The sequence below is a fragment of the Phalacrocorax carbo genome, chromosome 3 (assembly GCF_963921805.1).
Source record: "Phalacrocorax carbo chromosome 3, bPhaCar2.1, whole genome shotgun sequence".
Lineage (NCBI taxonomy): Eukaryota > Metazoa > Chordata > Aves > Suliformes > Phalacrocoracidae > Phalacrocorax > Phalacrocorax carbo.
Genome location: NC_087515.1, coordinates 67,302,951 through 67,327,355, shown reverse-complemented (window position 1 = coordinate 67,327,355; position 24,405 = coordinate 67,302,951). Strand labels below are relative to the sequence as shown.

Below are 24,405 nucleotides of genomic sequence, written 5' to 3'. Positions count from 1 at the left end.
ACAGTCACCCCAAGCCATTCCTATAGCCCTTCTTCTGCCACTCCTCCTGGTGCTTCCACATTCACCCTGCCCCACGCATTCTCTGTTCAGGCCAACCATAGCTTTTCTATAACAATTCTCTGTATACTTTCCTCACCAGCTGTCACAGCATTGCATCAGACGAAATAACAATATGTCCAAGCTGAAAAAAGTTTCATAAGTTGCAAATAGGTGAATACTTTACATTCATTGGAGAAGCATCACTTTCTGGCATCGTCAGGTTCGATGTAACTTTCCACTATTGCTTTTCATTCCATACATTGTATTTGTCCTTATCTTTGATCTTGTTAAACATGCTTTTGATCTCATTAAGCAGCAAAGCCATTAAGTGACAAACTCATAAGTGACAGGCACAGACACTAGTTGAAATGGAAGCAGAGCAGCATGACTTTCCTCTGTCCCATCTTCCCTCTGTGGAGTGTCCTGTTATGGCTGTATATGGGCTTGTTTGGCCTCTGTACACATACTGAAGGGGACGCACAAAACTTAAAAGCTTTGGGTTATTACTGAAAGATGTCTCTTTCTAGAGGACAATAAGGAAACACAAATATTGTAATATAAACACACCTTGTTCAAGAAATTAATCTGTTGTATTGGAATAATTTCTTAATGATTATGATCAGGGATATAAACTGCTGTAATTTTTTAAAAACTGAAGTCTTGCTCCCCTGTGCATTGCATATAAATAGCTATAACCAAAAAACCACATACAAAGCCCAGTCTGGAATGAAAGAGGACATGAAGCACAATGGTTGCTTATCTGCTCAAACCAGATTTGGTAAACAAGTAAACAAATAGGTCTTCCTTCATTTTCAGCTCTCACATCCGGGAGTTCAGCCTCCAGACAAAAATTCAAAGCCATGAATACAACAATTTAAAACATGTTACTCTAAAAACAAATGAGTCCTGGAAGAGTCCCGCTGAAAAACTTTTCCAAACAGAATCAACTTTAATGCCCTGCGAAACCACATGTAAAAAAATGCATAAATAATTGGATTAAATGTAGAATTTAAATAACCAAACCAGACCAAAGCATCCAGGAGAACAGGAGGTATCACATAATTCATAAATGGATTGGTTGCTGTAAAGAAGAAGAACGGACACCAGCAAATGAGGAACACTCCTATTATTATGCCTAATGTCTTGGCAGCTTTGCTTTCTCTGCAGAATGAAATGTGGTGCTTCATTTCAAACTGCATCTTTTTTTGGCTAATTGCATCAATGGATCTTGCCTGCCTCTTGGCTATGGAGTATATTTTCCTATAGATGTACAGCATAACAAATCCAGGGATGTAAAAAGACACTACAGAAGCCACAACACCCGAAGTTTCACTAAAAATGACAAAGCATCCTCCAGTACAATGTATGTGATTATAAATCTCTTCTGCCCCTCGCAAGTTTAGTTCTAGAAAGATCATTCCAAAAGCAAAAGCAGCGGGGACCATCCAACTTACAAATATCATGACGAGGATAACAAAAGTATTTATCTTTGATTTGTATCTTAGAGGGTCACACACAGCATAGTAACGGTCGATGGATATGAAGGAAAGATGGAAGATGGACGCTGTGCTCAGCATAATGTCTGTGCTCGTGTGGATCTTGCAGAAGAGCTCCCCAAAATACCAGCAGCGCTCAACAGAGCGCACCATGCTGCAAGGCATGATGAGGAATCCCAGCAAAAAGTCTACTGTAGCCATAGAAAGTATCAGGAAATTGGTAGGTGTATGGAGTTGCTTAAAATGTGATATTGAGATGATAACTGTCAAATTTCCAACAACTGTGGCCAAAATAATGCAAACCATGAAGATATACATGGAAACACGGATACTGTTTGACCAGCTGCTCCTTATGCAAGAGCCATTTACGGATTCACAGCCCAGTTGCATCCTTACTGAGGTCTCAAATCCACATAGGTAGGTAGCACAGGTACTGTTTTTCCTAATGCTGAGATACATTTGCAACTGTTTTTTTCTTTTCCTTACAGGGAGAGCTGCAGGGAGGGAAAAAAAAAGACAATTGTAAACACCTTCATTTATTTGGATGTGTCGGAAATTCACATGTCATATTTATGAAGGATGAAACTATTTTGTAATTATACTTTTAACAGAATGACACTTTATCATTACACTTCCCTTGAAATGGGAATCTCATCTGATGAAATAAACTGTATAATGGGGTGTCCTCACACCAGAATAACGGTGGCTCCCAGAGGCCTGCACTGGGCAATGTCTTGTATAGTGGGCAGATCAGAAGTCCTTTTTGTTATTTTCTGTTTAAACAGCCCTAGTCTTCATCAAACTTGGTTGGAGTCCTTTATCTCTCACTGTGCTCTTGAAAATCAGTAATTTTAGATTCTGAAGGTCCCTCAACTTATTTTGTGATACGTAAGCCTAAGATCTACAAGTCTAAAAGAGAAGGCTAAAGCTGAGGAACCCACGCTCAGCTTCTCCTCTGGCCCCGTCCTGATAGCGATAACTGAACCCCCTGTGCAGCCTGGGAAATCCAAGGAGTTTCCACGACCCCTCGGTTTTTAAGCAGATGACAGTGCCTGACCAGATCAAGTCTTACTGCATAACTCTTGTAGGCTCTTAATGTAAATAGAGATGTAAGAAAAAGATCTAAGAGGAGAAAAAAAGCTTTTCTGACCTTTTGCCTCCAGACTATGGTGGAAGAGCCTGACTAATCTGAAGCATTGGCTGCTGTAGGAGCAAGTATCATCCCTGTCGGGCTCTAGTTTATTTCAGTGCTAGTAGTTTAACATTGTTTTGTATATTTATTATGTTAATACTTGTCTTAGCCGAGGCACAAACATGGAAAGAAACACTTTCTGAATATTGGTTTAGTGCGCCACTGAGGACGCAAATATTGGCTGTCCTCTCATGTATGCAGTAATGCGTCCCTTTTGCGAGTCTCTTTACAAAAGCATCTCATGAAAGTACTTAAGCACTTAGCAAGCAATATTCATTGTCGAAAGATCTGGTTTTCCTTTAATTAAGAGAAAAAGAGTATTACTGTGAAAAATATAGAACATTAGCGTATGCTGTTCAGTAGCATTATTGTTATGGTTAACGTGGTTGTTTAAGTCAGAAAAATACTGACGTGGCACTTCAGCCAGTACTAATTTAACCCATTTGCTTCAGGACTTTGCTGCCTCTGGTTATTCTCGATGGAACACAACAGAATAATTGATTTTTTTTCCCATATTGAAACAAATGTTATTACAAGCACACCATGCCATTAGAAGCTAAATGGGAGTTGAATATAGATGATAAACTATAGCTTGCAAAACCGCGACAGCTACAGGGTTGTAACTAACAGCTTGTGTTTACAGGGGGATTTTCAAGTAGTGCTGTGCTGGCATGCGAGTGCAAGGGAGAAGGTGCACCCAGAGGCACTCTCAGGAGTACAAGGCACATTCTGAGTATATTTATTTACTGTTTGGGGTGCCTCTTGCTTCCCCCTTTTTCTGCCTAGTAATGTTTAACACCATCTCTACTCTTTTCCATCTCAATTTGACTATTACTTCATTTATTTCACTTTTGGTCGGTCTCTGCCCATCATGTTTCTTTTCCTGCCTGTCATTCCTTTTTTAGGTGTATTTACACCCAGATGGAGGTAGGACAGATGGATTGTTTTTAACTCAAATCTTCCATTTACACAGCACAAAAAATTAAACAGCAATTTAACTCTATATCCTAGAAATAATTATAAAAGTTTTAAGCTCATTCATGTTATGTGTCACTGATTTCAGCCTTCATTTATTCTATATGTAAATAAATCAAACCAATGTGGTAAAACAGGCTATGAAGCCAATCAAAAAGAATTAAGGTGCTATGTCTCGTTTTCTGTTTAAAAGATGAACAACTTCCCTATTGTTCTCTGACAGAGAAACTGTTTAGCCTAAAGAAATATGATCTCCCCTGGAATCTGTTTTTCTTAAAAAAAAAAAAAATTCTTATTTCCAGGAGATTTTGTTTTTTCATTAAACAGAAAGAAGAAACTCCAACCAAAATATTGAGCAAGCTGAGATCAACTGTGTGGCTTTACATGAAATGGAAACAAAATAAGTCAAAACTTATATGGCAAACTACAAATGAGCTAAACACTGAAGAAGTTTTCAACAAGAAAGCAGAATATTTTCATAATTAATTACAAAGTTTTAAATTCAATGAAATGGAAATATGAAGAAGCATCGTTTTAAAAACCTATCCTCCTACCTTTCGCTCCTCATGCTGGGTAGAAGTCTGCTCTGGACACTAATTTGTTTTCTGCTCATTGAGTGGCACCCTTTCTCTTTGAAGACCATCTCAAAAGACAGCTGAGCCTCTTTACCATCATAACAGTTCTGGGTAATTTTGAGAGGAAAGGCACATAATCCACAGCCGGAGCAACCTCCAGAAGCCCCCGGCACATTGCTGGAGGATGTTTGGTGCAATGAATAGTGTTCTTGGCCCTGTGTCTCAGGAGCAGCTGTTAATGCGAATAGTAGCTCAAACTGTTTATTTTGTCACCTACTTAAGAACAAAATCATGGCTGTAATGGTCATATTTGTTTAATGGGCTTTATTATAGGTAAAATGAACTCATTTGAAGTACCTTTGCTTGTTTGATTAAATGCTGCAATCACATTGGGAGCTGCCCAAGATTATCTAGGTGCAGAACAAAAACTGCCACGTAGTCTCCCTTCTGTAAGCTTCTAAAATATAGCAAAATACGTAAGTATAGGTAGGTTACAGCAGCATGTAAGATTTCCTTGAAAAGATATATTGTGTACAGAGTGACATGATGTGTGTTTACCAGCCTAGTTTTGATTACTCTACTGAACAAACAGGTTTAATCTAACAGCCTAATCAATTAACAGCTATTTGCAAGATACAGCTACTAAAAAGCTGTTTAAAGTAAACACCTATTATTGGTTGTACTGGAGTCACAGATGAAGAGCATCAATTTTTTTGCTCCACAAAGGACCATGCAGCCTTTTAAAAGTAATACAGCTGAACATAAAAGACCATCAGCTAAAGCCCAGTTAAAGTTTGATGCCTCAGGGACATGTGCAAGAAGGCAGATTAAGATACTACTTCTTACAAACTATGCTGCATGACCTGAGATAGCTTCTTCATTAGATTATGTGCACAAAAATCAAAATCAATGCAAACAACTCAGTTCTTTTATTTTTCTTGAGGCTGCATTCGTAGAGGGACTGGGATGTTGTAATACAAGGTTCTCTTTGCTGTAAGAGAGTTTGCCAAGTAGAAAAAGTGCAGAAACAACCATCAAGCTGAGTGAGAAACCACTTGAGAGAGTCAAGAGGGTATGTTGAGAAGAGGAGTCAGGTCCAATTGCTCAGAGTTGGGAAAATGTCAAAAAGACGTTAGGCATGCATATACTGTTTCTGAGAGAGGCCTTCACCCTTTTGAGATTCACAGCTTTGGGCCTTTGATAAAGCCAGGCACTTCTCTTTGAGGAGTGAATGTTTAGGCCTTGGTAATTACCGTCTTGGCATACACATTTTATAGGAAAGTAAAACTTTGGGGAACAAATCCATGTTGTCTTGCTCTATACAAAACTCATAAAGAGGTCTGGCAGCCTTCATTATGGGCAAGCCCCTGTTACGGGGACATAGTCAAAGGACATTTGCGTGTGTACACACACTGCCCTCCTGCCGTGCCCCTCCTTCAGTGGCCAAATCTCAGGGCGATGATCTGGAAGGCCAGCTCTGCTTGAAGTGTTTATTTCAGTAGCAGGTGTGTGGCAGCAACCAGCTGAACCTCTGGGGGACCCCCTGGAGAGCCAGGGCTACCAAAATCATGGCAGAGAGGCTGGGGAACTTTCTCCTGCTGTGAACATTTCTGCTCTGCCGCAGGTGGGCAGGCAGCAGCCAGCTACGAATTCTGGGTTTTTGCTCTGCCTCCCTTCATGACCAGGTTTTGAGTCCAGTCAGGGAGTGTTTCCCTCCAGTTTCTGACTTGCAATAAATTGCAAGAACAGCTTGTCATTCTTCCTCTCACATGTGAGACTTCCCCAGCAGGCAAAGTGCTTCTTTTTAAGCCTTCTGAGGACTTTGGAAGGGTTAGGAGTCCTCAGGGACATGAAATAAAATGAAGAGGAAGGATCAAAATCCAATGATGCAAAACAATATATTGTAGGCTTATTATATTTATCAGATGGCTTTATGACAGTTGTATCTTGTCTGCCTGCACTGTGCCTGCACTCTGCACTTACCACTGGAATATGCTGGTGGAGGGGAAGTTCAAATACCACATCTGAGAGCAGCCAATTTGAGCACAGGTCTCTGGGTCAGGCCATGTTTGCTCTCTAGCTGACTACCAGCAACACCTATATACTTTAAAATAATTAAATGTATTTTTAAAAGAAAAAATGCAGAGAAAGGGACCTGGTGAAGCTAAAGGTGAATTTTGTCCCTGATACCATCATGACTGAGCTTTCACCTTGACTTCATCTCTAAAGAAGAAAAGATTCATCTGTGGGGCTGGACAGCCTTCCTGCCCCTACCAAAATCCACTCCGGACCAAGGGCTGCAAAGTACCTTTGCAAAGGATAGAGGAGAGACTACGTGGGGGCTGGTTGGTGAGTGCAACTGACCATGGCAGGGACAACACCAGTGTGGGGTCCAGCAGGTGCCTTCAGCAGCCCCACGGCAGCAGGAGACTGCCGGTGGCCAGAGCCACTGGATGGCACAGCAGGATGTCTGTACAGAGTATTTTTGGAGATGCCCTTCACTCTTCTACCAAACAGCAATGCACAGGCATAGCACTTAGCCTTCATCATCTCTGAATGCACCAGCTTGTACTGTAGGACCCATCCACATTGGAAAGGAGTGAACCACAGACCTAGAGGAAGCTGTGAGCATGGGAAGGGTGGTATTTAATGGTATGTTTACTGAAATGAATGCAAAGTGGCAGTTTATAAGACATCAAGGTAACTAATAATAAATAAGCAGGCCAAACTGTAAACTGATTTAGAGCAGCAAGGAACACTTCGGTAACAAGTTTTCATGCTGTTGGTGCAGGTGCGTCAAACAGGCGTTTTCTTGTGGCTTAATGCTGATGTGGATCATGAAAATATTCTCAAGCTTGTTATTTATAATATCAATGAGAAATATGTCAAGCTCTATTTTTGGGAGACCTCGGAGCATTTGTAGAAAGTCAACAGTCAAGTCAGTCAACAGTCAAGTGTTCAACAGTCTTTTGAGTCTGTAATATAGTAAAGCAGTTATACATCAATATTCAAAGTATAAGTTTGTCTACAGAATTGTTGCTGTGGCTTTGTTTTCTGCAAAATTTATATTTCTGCAATAATTAGTTTTCAGATTTTTTGAAAACCAAGAAAAAGAGATGTTGTCACACTGCCTAGCATACCTTAGGTCATCCACACTTAACGTTTGTTTCTTTTTAAAACATAAAATAATTAAAATGGAAAACAAGGCAGAAGAGATTGGAAATAGCACTTTTGCCAGACAACAAACCCATTTGGACAATATGTTGAAAAATTATTCTGTCCTTCCTAGGCAAGGCTGTGAAAGGGACACTGGAAATGAGAAGGAACAGAATGGGGCTCAGGAATGAGAACTGTTACCACAAAAAAAATCCCCAAAAAGGCAGGACAGCATTGATTTCTACTGTCATTCTTATAGCTTGCATTTCTATGGGTACAGTTTGGTCATTTGGCAGAAAATATCATTTTACAGTATCCATTAAACAGAGAAAAGTTTCTCATTTTCATATGGTTCATTTTAAAAACTGGCTATCTGTGAGAGGAACCATGGATTTAGAGCTACTGGAGGCTCTAAGGTGGCCCCATGGTTGGAGAGGAATCTTGAAAGTATACAACTCCAGTCACCATTTATGCAGTCCTCAGGAAAAAAAGCACAGCATTACAAAAAGTTATCTTCTTAAGTTTCCATTCATAAGCGTGAAATCGGGGGGGAAATGCACAAATTCCCAATGAACTATTAGTTCAAAATAAATATTTCATTATACGGGTTAAATGAGAAGTTGTGCCAACTACCGCAAACCTGGTGCAATTCCACTGAAGACAATCTGAAATTAGCCCAGATCCATATCAGAGGAATTTAAAGAAGAACGGGTGAGATTATTGACCTCTAGATCTTTTCCCATGGTTTATATTCTTACGTTTCAGTGGAAGCCATCACTTTTCCTTGCCAAGTGAAAATAGCTGTTTATACAGAGCAATTCGATGTTTGTGCTCTTTCTCAAAGTGTAGTGCTTAGGATCAGGACTATAAATCCAAACCCCAGGATAAGTACAAATCTCTGAAACACACAGAGGACTAAGACATTCCAGGAAAATAATATTTTTACAGCAAAGCAAAACATACCCATCCAAAGCCAAGAAACACTGGGGCGCGTGGGGGAGGTCCTACATATTTGATAGCCCTGCTAAGAAATGCCATAATGCGGTCCATTGCCGCCACTCAGTAGCAAAAGCTGTTCCCACAGACAGCAGCGCCAGGGCTCCCTGGCAGGCAGGAGCAGCCCCTTGCTTCTCTCCCTAGTGGGGCAAGCAAATCCCCCAAACTGTAGTGCGGGTGTGGAGGCACCTACTCAGCCAGGCAGGTCCCCCATGTGTCTCTAGTGCTCCCATGCACCCACCAATCCCACAGGAGTGAATTTAGGACTGTAGCTGGTTTGTAGATACCCGGTGGCCTCTGAACACCACCTCCAATATGAAGGCAAACACAGAGGAGGGAGGCAGTGAGCAGTAAGCGGGTACGATCCCAGCTTCGTCATTCTGAATCCTCATGGCCCTGGAATAACTTCACAGAAAGTAAAGAGCCTTACTCTGAATTCACAGCTCTGCCTGGAAAGAGTTTTGCACCCTAGCTGTGCTTCTCTTTCAGCTGTTGAAAATTAATGGTTTTTAAATCAACCTCTCAGCCACCAACAAAACCCCATTGCTGTTGGTGCTATTGCTATTCACTACAGAAAGAACGCAACTATCTGTGCAGAATAACAACGATTATCTTCAGCACTAACCATAGAAGTTTCATCTTTGAAATAAAATAATATCCCACACTGAAATATTAGCAGCTCACCGTATTTCAGACTGCGTGACACGGAGACAGTACCTGCTCAGGAGCTTGCTTTATCACGAACCGGTGCAGCCTGTGGATACAGCGCGATAGTGACTCATCCCACATGAATCCCACAGCTGAGCAGCTGCACGCATGGTCTGACTCTGATTTACAGCTTGCTGGAAAAATGTCATCAAGAGGATGACGTAAATATTAAATATTCAGAAAAGATAATCAGATAATAAATCTATTCTCACAGAAGCCACTAGCATATGCAAAGATGACTGCATTTGAATTAAGTTAAAGCCAGGCTTGTGGAAAGAAGCATACAAAATAAAAACAAACATTTATTATGGCCAAAGTACAGATGGAGCTAACAGCCCTGAACAGTTTTTAAGATAGCCTGATGTTTCTTGCCCTGCTTTCAATTTTGTGTAACATTGCCAAAATTTAGCAATTTCAGTTTTCTTTGAAAATTTGATTTGTCTATCCCAGACCAGATATTTTGAAAAAAATCCAACTGCAATACTTCAACAGTATCTGAGAACAAGACTGATTCTCCTAATAAAAAAAATCTGCTTGTCTTTGATTTACTGTGTTCTGGTGTTTATATGCTTTGTAGCAGGGACTTAAGAGGTGTTGATTGCCTATTTATATATCTTTTACCATACCAGAGGAACTATACCTAAATATGGCCAAATTACAAATCAGCAGTGGCCAAACTGCAACTTGTTGCTTTTTAAAGCACAGCTCATTGTCCAGCATCTGCATCTTCAAACAGTAGGAGTTTTAGTATTGCTGTGGACCCCCAGGAAGAGCATCCATCCAGAAAGAAATAACTCCAGGAGGAAGATGAACTGAACCACTTTGGGTCAGGTTGCATGCCTCAGCTGGTGGGCTGCACTGGTGGAGGGCCATGCCTTCCGGCTCCTGCTTCCCTGAGGTTTCTCCAAGCCCTGAGCTGTACCTTTGGGGCTCAGGTTGCAACTTCTCCCTTGGGACTGGGGTGGGCCTGGGAGATAGGAAAGCATGGTCCTGGCAAGGTGGCACAGGGGGCATGAAGCTGAACAAGAGGGACAACTCTTGGTGAAATAAAGGTCTTGAAATATCACATCCTGGTCTGGAAGTGTGGCTACTCTACTGGAAGACACTAAAACCTTAAATTGCCAATAAAGGCCTATACATCAGTAAGCAACCTCCTGGAGCCTCCATTCTCACGGACTGCTCTCCGTTGCATTTCACAAATGCTGGATTTGACTACAGTAGACACATGCTGTTTTCCTAGAAACATTGAATGAGTTTGATTGTTCTTAATTGTCCCTTTGCAAGACCACAGATGCCAGTGCTGCTGCACTGTGGGCCCTTTTAAGGTGGGGGGGCATCTGCCAGCGCCATCCTTTGCTTCCAGAGTTTGTTGCTGCTGCAGCAATTGGGAGTGCCATGCATGAGCATCGCTGGTATTGTGGCACTGCAGGAACAGCAACTCAACTAGTGCAGAAACTACCAGTGTCAGAGGCTGTGCCCTTTCATGTCTACCCTCCACTGCCCAGTCTCAGGAAGACATGCCTGGGCAGCCTGATTTTTCAGCAGCAGATCTTCATTTATCTTCTCAGTATCTGCTGTATGTCATTTGAATATGCATTTTGCATCACTGAAGGGGAGGTAAGGGAGTACTGAAGTCAGTCTGAATTTGACTTTTTATTTATTATCATGTTGCTGCTTGCTAGCCACCTCCTGCATAATACTTGTGTTAGCTGCCTAAATTAGTGTGTACCGTAAATATCAGTTTCTTTGGACTTCTCCTCATCTACATTAGAGGATAGAAGTTACTCCTAGCTTCATGAAAGTGCTATGATTGCAAATGTTGGTGAGACATCAAGATATTATTTAATGATGAACCTTGGTAAATCAAGGAGGGGTATGGGTCGCATCCTTAGTGATAGAAGAGCAATGATCTGTAAGAAAAGACTTAGTAGAAAACAACTGGTGGTGTAAGACTCCCTTGGCAAAACACAAGACTGGTTACAAGTGTAGCATGCCCCTCAAACACAAGAGGTTTCATGCCTGTTTTTTGTTTAGTCTAATGCTGAACTTGGAAGGATCCCTGCAAACTGAGGAGAATTTTAACATGAATAAACAATCTAAAATGCCTAGTGTAGCATTAAAGATAGGATCAGAAAGTCCTCAGAAAAAGGAATGTTTAAGCCTGTTGCTAGGTAATGATGACTGATCAAACTTAACCTTTTTTTTATATAGCTCTGGCCCTTATACGTACACACATCTGATACTCTTCAGGTATAGCTAAATTACATCTATTACGAAAGGCACCGCACATGTATCTTTACCCACACCTGCCAAAGCTTTCTGTCTTTCTGTCTAGCTACCAGGAAGTACACCACTGTCCCTAAATGGCCACGTTTTTACAGTTTGCTCTTCCCTTTTATATCCCAGTGTTAAACATATTTGATTTCTACTTAGGCAAGCATAATTATTCTTTTGAACAATAAGTTTCTATGAATGAATTATAACAATTTGGTTAGGTCAACTATTGCAGCCTACTCAGCGTAAGAACACCTCTGAGAAAATTGAAGAAGACAACTACTAACCAAGTAGGGGATGGGAAAAAAACAAAGGTTCGTACATTTTTGATTAATTTTTGTACAGTTTGCTAGCTGGGTGAAAAACCAAGATACTAGGGATTTTACAAGGCCAGTGCACCTAACATCTGCTGAAGTAGGAGCTATATGGATATATAAATGCTATATAGAAAACTTGGAAAGGTCTCTCACAAGTATGGGGGAGTGTATCCTAAAGAGCTGTAAGTAACTTAGCAACGACTTAGGCCTAAAGTTCACTGTACTGAATTTGCTCAACGTAATGGAGTTGATGCTAAAGCATTAAACCTGCTTATCATTATTATATTTTGTCTCAGATTTTCATAAATGTTGCAGAATGAGATTTAGATTTTTCCAAAACCATTCATATATTTGACATGAATGACTAAGGAAGTTTTGCCTGAAAAAAAGAATTTATTTTCCTTAAAGACCCCCCCAAAACTATAATTGAATAGTCCTCTTTCAATGCATAAGACTACATCTCAAATGGCTGGAAAACACAGCAAAGTGAGTTGCAGAACAGAAAAATACCATCCTATGAAAACTGATCTTAATGTTTCCATGTATTTGACTTTGACAAATTCAAATATGTCTCATACTCCTTACACTCATTTAGAAGTAAATGTTCAAAAATTTCTGTTACAAGAGTCATCCCTTGATCTTGAAGACTACCTTTAAGGTACTTTTCTAAAAATTTTTTTTATGTTTTATGTTATTATGTCTCACAGTATGTGAGCTGGGCAACTAAGTGTATGTAAATACATATCCTCTTTTTCTGCAAAGGGCTTTCCTAAAGTTTTACTCTTTTTCCGACATTAAAAGATATTACTACTTCCTACACACCTTGCTGCTCTTGCATTCTGACACCATCACAGCTACCAGACTATGAGTTCATCAAAGTTAACTTTAACATTAGAAGCAGCAAATGAAGATCGATAGGCAAAGTTAAAATCATGTAGTTACAATGCATTTCTTATAGTATACATATCTGTAGTGGAAATTCACTGCTGCCATGAGAATATCTGAACAGACAATGGAGTATTTCACTTCTTTATAGTAATGAATAGCTACAAGAAACATTATAATACTTTCACAGAGGGAGGCTACAAGTGCTTCTGCTAACTCTTAATTCTTTTCTAAACTGAAGGAGAAATTAACATATTTTTGTCAATATGCTAAGTTTCTGTTTTGCCAAGACTGATCATTTCTAGCTGTGTCTGATCCACAGAGAGACAACACTGGGTAATGCTGTAATGCTCAGCCATGGCTTCAGAAGGAGGTGCTGTTTGTCTACGGTTTTGAGACATTAATTTTTAAAGGGTATACTGGAATTATTTCTCTGTTGACCTCCTTGGCATCTCATAGTCCATCACAAGCCACTGAGAAGTGTTCTGGTATTAGCTGTGATAAGCCTTTTAATAATTGCTGCTGTCCTTATTGACCTGTGCAAGTTATTCTTCTTTTTCAGCTTTCCTGCCCTGATGGTGGACAATAACCATCTGGTTATTGTCTGGATAAGATGGGGTTATAATCTGGTTCTTGGTTAATTAGAAATGTAGGAATTCTTCAGTTCAAACTCAGGTCATGGTCATTCTCATTATATCTGCACTGGTTCTGTATACCTAGGAACGGTGTCCCATACTGCCAGTAATTCACCTATGGTAACACAAGTTGTCCATGACCATTTAGTATTTTATTACTGGATCTAACAGTTGCACAATCTCTGACTGTATCTCTCTGTTTCATGTTATTTAATGGATAACTTAAGGTCACGATAACTAAAATATGCATACAAGGACATGGCTGTAGTGTCTTGCTCGCTTTGGGAAAAAAACAGATTATTAAAATACCTTTTGCTGAAGGTCTGCTTGCTTTAAATCAATATGTGCAGTAAAGTACATTAGATTTTACTCAGAGAGAAAGTTTCCCTAAAGTTGCTACCAGTCTTACTTAAGTCAGCCATAAGGTTTGGATCACACCTGTTTTAATGCAGTATTTCTCTACCTTAATCTGAAGCCTTGCATCAATAAAATATATTAAGGAGTTGTTTTTCTCTCCATGTAATGAGAGGCACTGTGGACAGGTGGGTCTTGTTTGCTTTGGCCAGCATCAAGGTATAAGGAAGAAATATTGACATGTGAAGAGCAGGCTTTTCCAGCTCAGGAAAGGATGGGGCTCATTAGGATACCATCTGGAGAAGCTTTTGTGGTGGAGTCATCGATGTGCATTACATATAAATTAATTTTATTCTTCTCCTCTGGCATATCTGTCCCAGAGTCAGTAAACACTCCTGTTCTTTCAGAAACTCAAATTCTGTCCCATAAGGAAAACGTAGGAGAGGCCTTCCCCCCACCCCCCCCACCCCCCAAAGATGAGCTAACATCCTCTCTTTTCTAACTCCTACCTAGCAGGTAGGAAGGTACGTGAATAGCTGGTTAACTTTCCATGAATTCAACAGGAACTATTCTAGGTGAATGTGATTTGTTGCATCAGTCATTCATTATCTCTCTGCTTCTTTATTCTGAATGTTTCTGTAATTTGCATAGTTTGAAATTGGCCTTTATTGCAAAAACTCACATTTCCTAAAACTGAACTTCATCTAGTCACTGTGACCACCAGGTTTCTTAGCTGAAGATCTGGCTAGTTTTTGCACTCTTTCCCGGGAACCCTTATCCAAAAGCAGGGTTCACGGTTCTTGCGCATTAAAATGACGGAGCTGTTCTGAGACTCCTGCAATGGTCCATGTAACTTCATCCTCTCCTTGGCTAAATTCTTGTTTTATCATCAGAAATGAGGAAGCAATTAATAAGCTCAGTGGTCCATTGTATGGCACCCTCATTGCCCTCTCAGGGAGAGGAAAGCTATGCAGCAGATCTTGAAAACTACACGTCAACCATTCTTCAAATTTGGTTTTGAGTTATTTTCAAAGCATCTTGGACTTCTGCATCCCTAATGAATCAGGTTTAAGAGTCCTTTCCTGATATCCTATAAGCTACTTAATTAGCAATATCAGTTGTATCCTACCCATTTCCAACTCTGACAGCCTAAGACAGTCAGCTCTGCATGTGTCTGGGAAGTACTCCATACTTCAGAAATGCCAGCAAGCAATTTGTGAGACATTTTTATGTTCAGTTATCACAGCCTGAATAGTGACAAGAGAGCAGAATATGGCATAAAATCTGCCCTTGAATAAAAGAAAAATATTTCTTTAAAATTTAGTTATCTCCCCAGAGGCCCAGTTTCATTAACACCAATGGACTCTCCCTGACTCCACTGCTACAGATATTTTGGGGAATTTTAACCTGAGAAAGATAAACCTAGTAATAATAAACTGAATGTTTACAGTTCTGTTCAATCCCAAATTTATGCCTCTTCAGTTTCAAAAGATTTCTATAAATTCCATGTCCATTTGAAGCACATGAAATACTCAGGATTTAGAGTACCAGCAATCTGCAAAGTATTTGTTTGTTTCAAGAGTACCACTGATGCATGTGAGGTATTTCTCTCTAAAATGTCTTCCAGTTCTTCTTTTTTGGGGATTAGCATGTAAAGCTATTGAAGCCAACCAGTGGAAAAAGATTTTAATCAAGTGATTTGACTGAGACAACAAAAGCAAAAGTCAAATTGTATTCAAATGTCACTCCAGTAGCAGTTCCTCTTTTTTTTTTTTTTCACATAAGCAATTCTAGGCCAAGTAATAAAAGCATATTTTGCCTGAAGGGCAGCCCAGGGGGAGATGGAGGTGAGCAGCAGGGAGTGTGAGAAGGGCAGCGCTGCCTGCACATCCGTTGCTGTGAGGTCAGAGGGCTGCAGGAGGCACCAGCCTTCCCCCCAGCAGGGCTCCCTCTTTCTTCCAGCCCTACCCCGCTGGAGCTAAGGCCTGAGCTGTCTCAAGGAGCAACCAAGACTAGAAGAGAAAGGTATCAGAGGTACCTCCTCTGGGGTAGAAAGGGAAAAAGCAGGGTTTGGTGGGGAGAACATTGAATTATGTTTTCAATTTTAAAAATATTTTAGGATCATTTTCAGTACTGGTGTTTACAAGTCAGGGTAGCTCTTGCCTTTCTCAGAGCATTTCCTTGAGCTCTCCTAGGGCAGACAGCTGAGTGAACAACACTGAGGATGGATGGGGAAGCACCACCATGGGGACCACCCACAGGACAAAGCTCCGAGCTGCTCTGCTGCAGAGACACTTTCCACTCTATGTGCCTGACTGTGCTGACCCCAGTGCAAACCAATGGCCCTGCGTGGTCAACAGGATGACGCCTCAGACCTTCATAACCAGCATGCTCAGAGTCTTGTTTGCCCTTCCCAAACTGTTGCCCATTATGGACAAGACAAGGGGCTCCTGGAATCTACCAGACTGGCTTGGGGAGTGGGGCCAGCTCTCACTCTTCAGTGAGGCTGTCCGCATCCTGAAATTCTGGACCCCATACACACTACACACCCAAGAGTCACGCGGGATTAGTACTGCCACATGTCAGTCATAATCTCTCTTGACCAAAACCTCCTCTGTTTGATGAAAGACTAGTCTGGGTTACAACCACACATCAGGTGAGAAAACGGTGAGGTGCTGGACAAGGCGCCAGCAAGCACAACCTTGAGGCCCTGCCTGCCTTGAATAACTGCTCCCAAGCAGTACCGCCCCTCCCCTGAGTACAAGCTCAGCTGTTTTATTTCCAGGATGAAACAAGACCTGGAAGGAGCCTCCAAAGTTGTGTACTGAGAAGCAGCAGAACATGGGAAAACAGAAATCATGTGATGTCGACTCATGTGAAGGGCAATACACAAAAAACTATGGGATAAGCATTGAGGCAGGGACCACTCCAAGGTGTATGTTATGCGAATGAGGCCTGTTTGGTGCAGAACATGATAGACAGAAATCAGGCCCAGGACCGCCAAGTTTTACGTATCATTGCTAGAAGACTCCAATAATGCCCATTTCTCACACTACATGGCAAAATGTGTTTCAGGTACTAAAACATTGCCTATTTCCTATGTTTTCAGAGTTTTGAAGAAATTTGCCAAAACCCAGGAGAAGGTGTTGGCATACTATGTTTATATGGTAAGTCTGATCTGAAATGCATCGGACCCAGCACACATCTGCCACGCACAATGCGGTGCAGGCTCAGAGGGGTTGCAGAACTGAACATGCTTTATGGAGCTCAGCCAGACTCAGTGCCTGTGTGGGTTGTGGGGGACTACTTTCTCGCTCTAAGGCTACACCTAAAACCATTTCAAATCTGGTTTGCTCTTCATTGTACGGTCCCTTGGTCAGAACAGGGCCAAGGCCCACTGAGTGTTAGGGAGACCCTGTTGATTGGTGTGTAAAGCTGAGAAACATAGACACTTAGTGCTTATAAAGCCTAAAAATGGGACGGGTAAAAAAGGATGAAAAGGCTTCCTTGTCGAAGGTTTGTTCTGCAGCAAATTGACAAACTTCATGTTTCACACATTTCGGTATCAGTCTTTTTTCTAGTGTTATCCTGGCAATCTACATGATATTTCTGGGAAAACAATCATTTCTAATGGAAGATTACAAGTGACAGAGCATTCATATTAAAAAATAGTTGCACTGGCTCAAGCACTATTAAAAAGCTATACCACTGAGATAGGTACACAACAAAGTGGTCACATTGCTTTCTTCTAAATAAACTCAAGTGCTGCAGCTGCTGAGCAAGACTGTGGAACAGGAATGACAGAGGATAACACCGTGGCTCATGAGGAGGTGGATCACTGTAGGGAATTCCCCTCTTGTCTATGGTGACAGTTTAACAGATGAGTTATGTTATGGGGAGGTTCGCAGAGGATGCGGCAGGTCCTTTTCATAAAGCCTTCCAAAAAGTGTTGCTGTTACAAGCGGTTTCGATGTGCCGTGCTTACTTTTCAAACGTCCATCACGTAGCACCTAGTTGAAAAGAGAAAGAATTATACTAATAGTTCACTAATAGAGTAACAATACTGCATGGTACAGAAAGGATAGTCCTTAGAGGTTGAGTATTTTCATACAACACTTTTAAAAGACAATTGTGAGAGTGAAACAAACCAGAATTTGCTCTGGTTCTGCCCCGGCCTTCCCACACTTCCTTGGGCCTGAAGGTCTTTAAAACTTCCTCGAGCTCCATCTTTGGAAGAAAAGATTGTTTTCTCTGCCTCATAAGAAGGTGAGTGATTTGTCAGGTTCTTATTAGTTACTCATACATGGTGATGAAGGTTACATATATATCTAGAACAGTAATTTATCGTTTTGATTTGTAGTCCCCAAAACAGTGAAACAATTTCCAGATGGAAGTAGAGAATTTCAGGCTACTTGTCATACGTTGCTTTTCTTAGTTACTTTTTACAGATCAATTTGAAATCACTGTTGTTCATAGACTGTGAACAGCTGTAACTTTTTGAGAGCCTCTGCGACAAAAAATAAGCATGCATTTGTTAAGAAAATGTAAAATATTTTTTAAATTAGACCCTGATCATATTTTAGCATACCAATAAATCTTTTGACGTGTATATTTTTAAAGAAGTCCCATTCAAAAAAAAATATGCGGGATGAGCAATGCTTTTCCATTTTCTAACTTGTAAAAGTATCACCCTTGTTTCCCCTAAAACACTTCAAGTCTTTTTCACTGTCTTCATTGTCTCATGTAAGCTATTAAACACCTCTTCCAAATCAACTAAGATTTCATCTAGCCTCTTACATAAAGGTAGTCTCCGGTTTATGAATGACAAGATTAGTTTTGGCAAAAAATATATTATGAAGTTTCAAATAAATAAAAAAACCCTACAAACCCCCCAAAAATCCCTTTTACCATTTTTAACTGCGTAGCATATCTGCCTTTATGCATAATACTAAGTAATATTTTTTCTTGCTTGGACGATTTCTCAGACTATTTGATTTCTTTGTCTCCTAAAATGCCCATCAGCAGAAACCTGTACAAATCAGCTCCTTGAAAGCTGCCATTTATAGATTTGGGACCTGAAGTGGGAAGGCAGATTTGCTAAAGAAAACACTGAAGAGCCTTTGCATTTATAAGTTCTCATCAGTAAGGATTAATTCAATGAATCCATTTAAATGTCCTCTTGAGTTGCAGTCTGCAGAACCAAAGAAAGCTGTTCTTAGACAAGACTTTGCTGCTGTACCAGTTTCCAGCACCACAGCCTGGAAAACCTTGCGTGACATAGCTCCAGGGCGTCCCATTACCTCAAACTCCCCAGGGGCCAGCTGCACCCCACTGTACAAGACTTCTGGAAAGACGTAGTTGGTGCCAAAGGTGCCGCTGAGAGAGAACATCTCAAACTTGGTCTGTGCAGTCTCCACCGGCTGCCCGCACGTGTTCGGGTCTGTGCTCTTGCACTTGAGCAGTGTGCATATCTGCGGGGAGGAGGGTACGGAAAGGCAAAATACCGCTAAGCTTTCAACAATCAAGAGCTGGATTTGACTGTAAGAAAAGTTCTCACAATGGAAGAATAGACAAGTTTTTTGGGAAGGCTGGGATGTAGGCATGTACAACCCACACTCACCCCTACAAAACCAATTACCTGCCAATGGTATTTTATGAGAGAACCGTGAAGCCCATCAAATGCACCCAGGACATAAACTTCATCTTTGCTCTTGCTTGCCATCCGATAGATCAAATGACAACAGAGGTCTCCTTGGCAAACTGTGTAATTTCCAGCTTGAGACCTGAGTTCACTGAAAGTGAATATATCCCGCCGGACAGCTCCAGAAAAAGTGTCTTTTCCTCCTGCAAATTTCTTGATGCTTGTGGCAAAGGAGCTCCAGTTGACAGTGGGGGGGTAGGTGGGAGAAAGACGGGGGTGTGCGCTCAGCTCTGCTAACAGGAGACATCCCTCCTCGGTCTCACTGTTGTAATGGTAGACGGCAGGTCCCTCCGGCGTGAACAGCCCGCTGCCTGCCAAGGACACCCACCAGCTTTCCGTCAGCCGGCACCCCAGAGCACAGCTCAGCAGGGGGGGCAGCCACCCCCCGTGCCACACTGGCAGGCTTTTTTAGTAATGCTGATGCTATTTTCAGTCAATAGGTTATGGAGAATTGAGAAGAACTTTAGAACACAGAACCGCTAAAATACATATCACAATGTAAAAATGTGACCTAAACTTCACAGGTTAAACTTGACCTTCACAGGTTTTGTGCTTTGCTGGATCTTGAATCTGAGCCTTAAATGGCAATTTGACATATGATCATCCCTCTTTTTTAAGAACTTATGTTAAATTAAGTATAAATCAAAGCTCTAAGAGAGGCATATTTGCCAAAGAATGAAACAACGGGGGTAATTTCACAGAAGGAAACCCAGGACTGTGGCCTAAATGCAGTTCAGTCTACTTAGGGCAGCAAAAATGTTCATTTGTGGCTTTGTCTTTGGCTTCAGGGGAAGACACAGATGCAGCTACAGCAATGTTTTCTCAGTTTACAGAAAAAAATAATGGCAGTAAATATCTATTCAGATCAAACCAAAACATAAATATCTCTAACTCTTCAGCAGCCACAAAAACCTGAAAATGTTTTATTCAATATACAACAGGAAAGGTTATTAGGTTATTAAGTTCTATTTAAAACATTTTTTCTCCATTGAACTGTTGACTGAATTTTAAACAAAAAAATGTTGCTTCTAAATGAGAGAACATTCAACATTTTCTTGCCTGAAGCTGTTTACTACATTCAATACAAGATCAAGAATATTTTTAGTCTGATCGAAACACTTTTCCAGAGAATTCACTATTTGTAAAACTTTTTACCTGCTTCTGATTCCAGTACTCTGAAGGCAGTTTCCCTTTTCCCAAGTACAACTTACCTGTCATTGACAAGCTGATGTTGTGAGTATTTGCTGAAAGCAAATTGACACCCATGCCCATGGCCCAGGCAGAGTGAAACTCAACCGCAGTCAGAAACGGCAGGACGTTCATCCAAGCCGTCGGGAAGAGCACAGTGTCCACCTGCAACTCGCTCACCAAGACCACAGCAGGCTCCCGGAAAAGGATGTCGAAGCATGTGAAAATGCCAAACTTCCCAAAGGGGGTCTCAAAGGTGACGGCTTCTGGCTCTTTAGGGTAATTAAACTGAGTTTCGCCTCTAAATAGGTGGTACTAAAGGTGAAGAAAACAGCATATTAGAAGATAAAAATAACGCAAGATTATGAACAGCTACTTTTCTATCTGAGATAGGTATTAAGGCAAAGCTGGGGTTTGAGATACATGAACTGGCCACCACAGCAGGTTTACATGCACCCAACTGACCCTCTCCCCTTGCAGCAGGGTGGCTTCACCCCAGCTGCCTCCTGGAAGCAATGTCCAGTCAATATTAACTGCTAAACTCTGCCAAGACGTCACCTGAAAAAGAGCTATATGGCTTGGCTAAACCTGTGTTGAGGGCCAGATAACATTCACTGAGTATGGAAAACTCTCACTGCTTCTTTCCCATTTATCATCAATGTAGCCCTTATATGCTTGGATCTGGCATGCGCTCTGCAGCTGATGTGCTACTGGGAATAATGCCTCATCGATCAAGCACTTCCCTGCTTTTCCTTCTGGCCATAACGTCTTTGCATTAGATCATCCTGCATTGGTTGTTGCTCTATAATTACATAAAATTATTTTAGAAGAATTGTATAAACTGCCTGAAATTGGTGCAGAGAGATGAAGAGTATACTGATAATCAATTACAGGGTGATGCTGAAGTGCCTTTTTACCTTGTGGTAACGAGCCACCAGTTTCCCCTCCGGGTCAAAGACAACATCGGTGTTGTACTGATAGCGACCATCGCTGGGACAGCCGGGATCACTGGAGTTACATGGCTTCTTGTCCCCAATGTTTGCAACCACATAGATGGAGTTATTCCTGGCCATGCAGCTGAGTCGTTCCTGCACTGGTGCTGGAGCAAATCTAATGCATTTTTGGTGAAAGAAAAGAAAAAACCAAAAAAGATTGTACAAGTTTAAGTTCAGATGTGGAAGAAATGCACTCAGAATTACTATTCCACTAACTGCATATCCCCAGGTGCAGAAAAAGGGGTAGATCAAATCATAGTTTCTGTTCATTTTCTTCTCTGTTCGTAACATCATTTTAAATTGCCGGTCTCTTTTAGCTTTCAAAAACGGTATCCCTGTGTTCTTCTTTCCTGTACTTTTAACAATGTTCTTTTCTGTGTGGATATAATTCTCAGCTAACACACACACAAAGATATGGGCAGCTTCAGAAAACAGAGAGGCTAAATCAATATGCAAACTTAAAATAACTTAAAAATTAATTTTCAGGCAGACATAAATCTTGATTTAAAAGACCATTCTAGCCTTTTTTAAGACTCTTCACTCTGTTTAAGGCAGCTTCCCGTAAGCTTTCAGTAAAAAGTGGTCACGGCATTAACAGAGCTGGGGACTCTTGAAATCTTGCTTCATAAAGCCCCAGAACAGAAGAATACGAAAGCTTAGCTTAGACACAGACCTGGTCCCTTTGGTGTCCCCTGCTGACACACATTTAGAGCAGCCCTCTATAATACAGCAGACCATGCAAGTGGTTGGATTCCTAAAAGGCACTTCCTTCAGATCTACAGAAATGTGTTGTGCAATTTGATTTAGAAGTCACCCAGCCACATAAGCTGAGGATTGAATTACCTTGTCTAATCTATGCATCTGACATGATAATAAACTAGCTTATACTTTCAGAAGATTTTCACAATTTATCTGAAATAATAATTTACATGTTTTTAAAATAATTATTTTCCCTAAAATTTCCTCATTTTCTCCTTTTGCACTTTTAGAAAGTGAAACTCTCTCAGTGCCTTTCACCTTGCATATTCCCATTACCAGTTAAGTAAGAGTTCTTTCTGATGCATCTCATTTCTACAGTACCCGGGATTTTTAATAGATTAAAAAATGAGCAGTCCTTAGGCATTTACTGGAGCAGCTCACGACTCCATGAGACACTAGTTTGAAACCACGCAAACCACTGCAAAAGAAATCACCTGGTGGGGTCGGTGCAGGGAATCCAGTTCACTGCTGGATCAGGGATATCCTCCAGGTAGGGGTAGATGGTTTCTCTTGTGAAACGCCAGCCGTAAATGCCATCTTCAGGGGTCACAATGATGTGGGCGCCCTGACACAACAGGCTGCGTTAGGAATTCACCCACCAACAGATAACCAGGAGGGTCAGCAGGAGCAGAAAACACTAATTAACTAACGAACCCCCCCAATACACCTAGTACCTGCTGGGCGGCTTCCTTGATGGCCCTTTCCAGGACATCCATGTTTTGGTTCATCAGGGCCAAAGCATCGTCGGGAGAAACGGGCTCGTCAGTGTCATCTGGCAGGATGACCGCATGCTCATAGACGGCTGCAATGAAGGTGTCAGAGGCGAGGGCCTGGAGGACTGTGAGTGCAAACACCACAGTGTGCAGGAGAGGCAGGGAAGGGAGCATGGCTGGTGCCTCACAGCTCTGGATCGGGCACGGGGAATATAAGCCAGATAGAAAGAGGAGGAGTAAATGTTAATAAGTTCACTTAGGAAATAAGCTTCTGTTGAGTAATCTGGGATGGTACAGTACAGTTCTGCCAACAGTCAAAGATAACAAGACATTTATTTATAGTAAGAAGTCCAAGAAACATTTCTAGTAACTGGGTCTTGTTTCCAGTTTGTAACGTGAACCAAAGGCTAAGAGAGCATATCAGAAGCCATGCCGAACTACAAGAGTCTCCATGGAAAGAGCAGTTACACACTCGTTTGTGCATCCCTCTCCAGGCTTCCAAATGCATCCTGCGGCGAGCCCAGACTTCCGTGGTTAGGGCACTCTATATAACCTCTTTGTGCGCGACTGCCATCAGTTAACAATTCAGCCAGAGCTGAAGGCAGACCACCTGTGTGAAGTACAGCCCTCATGCTTCAGAGTGTAGCTGATTTATCTATCCTTATGAGATACATGATCCTGCATGCATCTTGCCTTTGGCCAATGGCTTATTATAGTTGTAGCAGGTGCCCTGAGAGTGTCCTCACTCCCGGGTCATACTGCAATATAAACTAACCCTTGAACTGTGCTGATCTCTCTGCCTAGAGCTAACATACTTGCTTGTTTTGTGAGAAAGAGTTGAACAGCATAGAATTTTTTTTTTAGTATTTTTGTTATGAAAGGCATATTTTGCATTATAAGCAATCTGCAATTGCTCATACAAAGCAGGCATTTTCTCACGGAAACAAATTTTTGCATAGTATTTTGGAAATAGAATATTATTACTATAGTTTAAGGTGGTACATAAAAGAACCTTTGTTAGAACCTGTGGTATGTCCGTGAGGGTAAAGGAGCGTAATCTGACTGATCATTGACCGTTCAGCAATACACCAAGGAAAATATTTTTCATTCTGGCAATACTTCCTCTTCACTATGTGGTTTCACCCAGCAGTTTTATTTTGTCCATCAGCATCAAGGTCTCCTCAGGAGAAACTGTCACTTCAGTGCCTTCTGACAAGACCACCTCACACTCCTAGACAGCTGCGACGTAGCTGTCCAGGGCACAGGCCTCCAGAGCAGACAGCACCAAAAGCACGGCAGAGGCACAAGCTTGAGGAAGCCCCATGTCTGGAGTCGGGAAGTCGCCCAAGAGGGCGGCAGGGCCAAGCAAAGCCAGTGGGCTTTAAAAGGGAAAGTCTTGCACAAAACCTGGGAATTCCCCAGAGTGGCAGAAAGCTGACACCAGGAG

The 24,405-nt window shown here is 41.4% G+C and overlaps 2 protein-coding genes across 2 annotated transcripts; both read right to left on the bottom strand.

Moving 5' to 3' along the window:
- Positions 1-493: 493 nt before the first annotated feature.
- TAAR1 (trace amine associated receptor 1) lies at positions 494-2,024 on the bottom strand. Its single transcript, XM_064448622.1, has one exon. The coding sequence runs from the start codon at positions 1,992-1,994 to the stop codon at positions 924-926; it is 1,071 nt and encodes a 356-aa protein (XP_064304692.1). The 5' UTR covers positions 1,995-2,024; the 3' UTR covers positions 494-923.
- Positions 2,025-17,105: 15,081 nt separating this feature from the next.
- Positions 17,106-23,174, bottom strand: LOC104041959 (pantetheine hydrolase VNN2-like). Its single transcript, XM_064447267.1, has 7 exons — positions 22,920-23,174; positions 22,680-22,810; positions 21,409-21,601; positions 20,515-20,806; positions 19,241-19,614; positions 18,903-19,073; positions 17,106-17,612 (listed from the first exon to the last, which is right to left on the bottom strand). Exons 1-7 carry the CDS (start codon positions 23,130-23,132, stop codon positions 17,493-17,495), a joined length of 1,494 nt encoding a protein of 497 aa, XP_064303337.1. The 5' UTR covers positions 23,133-23,174; the 3' UTR covers positions 17,106-17,492.
- Positions 23,175-24,405: the final 1,231 nt, after the last annotated feature.

Coding starts and splice junctions, on each gene's coding strand:
- TAAR1 (XM_064448622.1), bottom strand. CDS start 1,994: ATGTATCTCAGCATTAGGAAAAACAGTACCTGTGCTACCTACCTATGT.
- LOC104041959 (XM_064447267.1), bottom strand. CDS start 23,132: ATGCTCCCTTCCCTGCCTCTCCTGCACACTGTGGTGTTTGCACTCACA. Junction 19,074..19,240: donor TCATAAAATACCATTGGCAG/GTAATTGGTTTT, acceptor TCCTCCCCGCAG/ATATGCACACTGCTCAAGTG. Junction 17,613..18,902: donor TGGCCCCTGGGGAGTTTGAG/GTAATGGGACGC, acceptor CTTTTCAACTAG/GTGCTACGTGATGGACGTTT.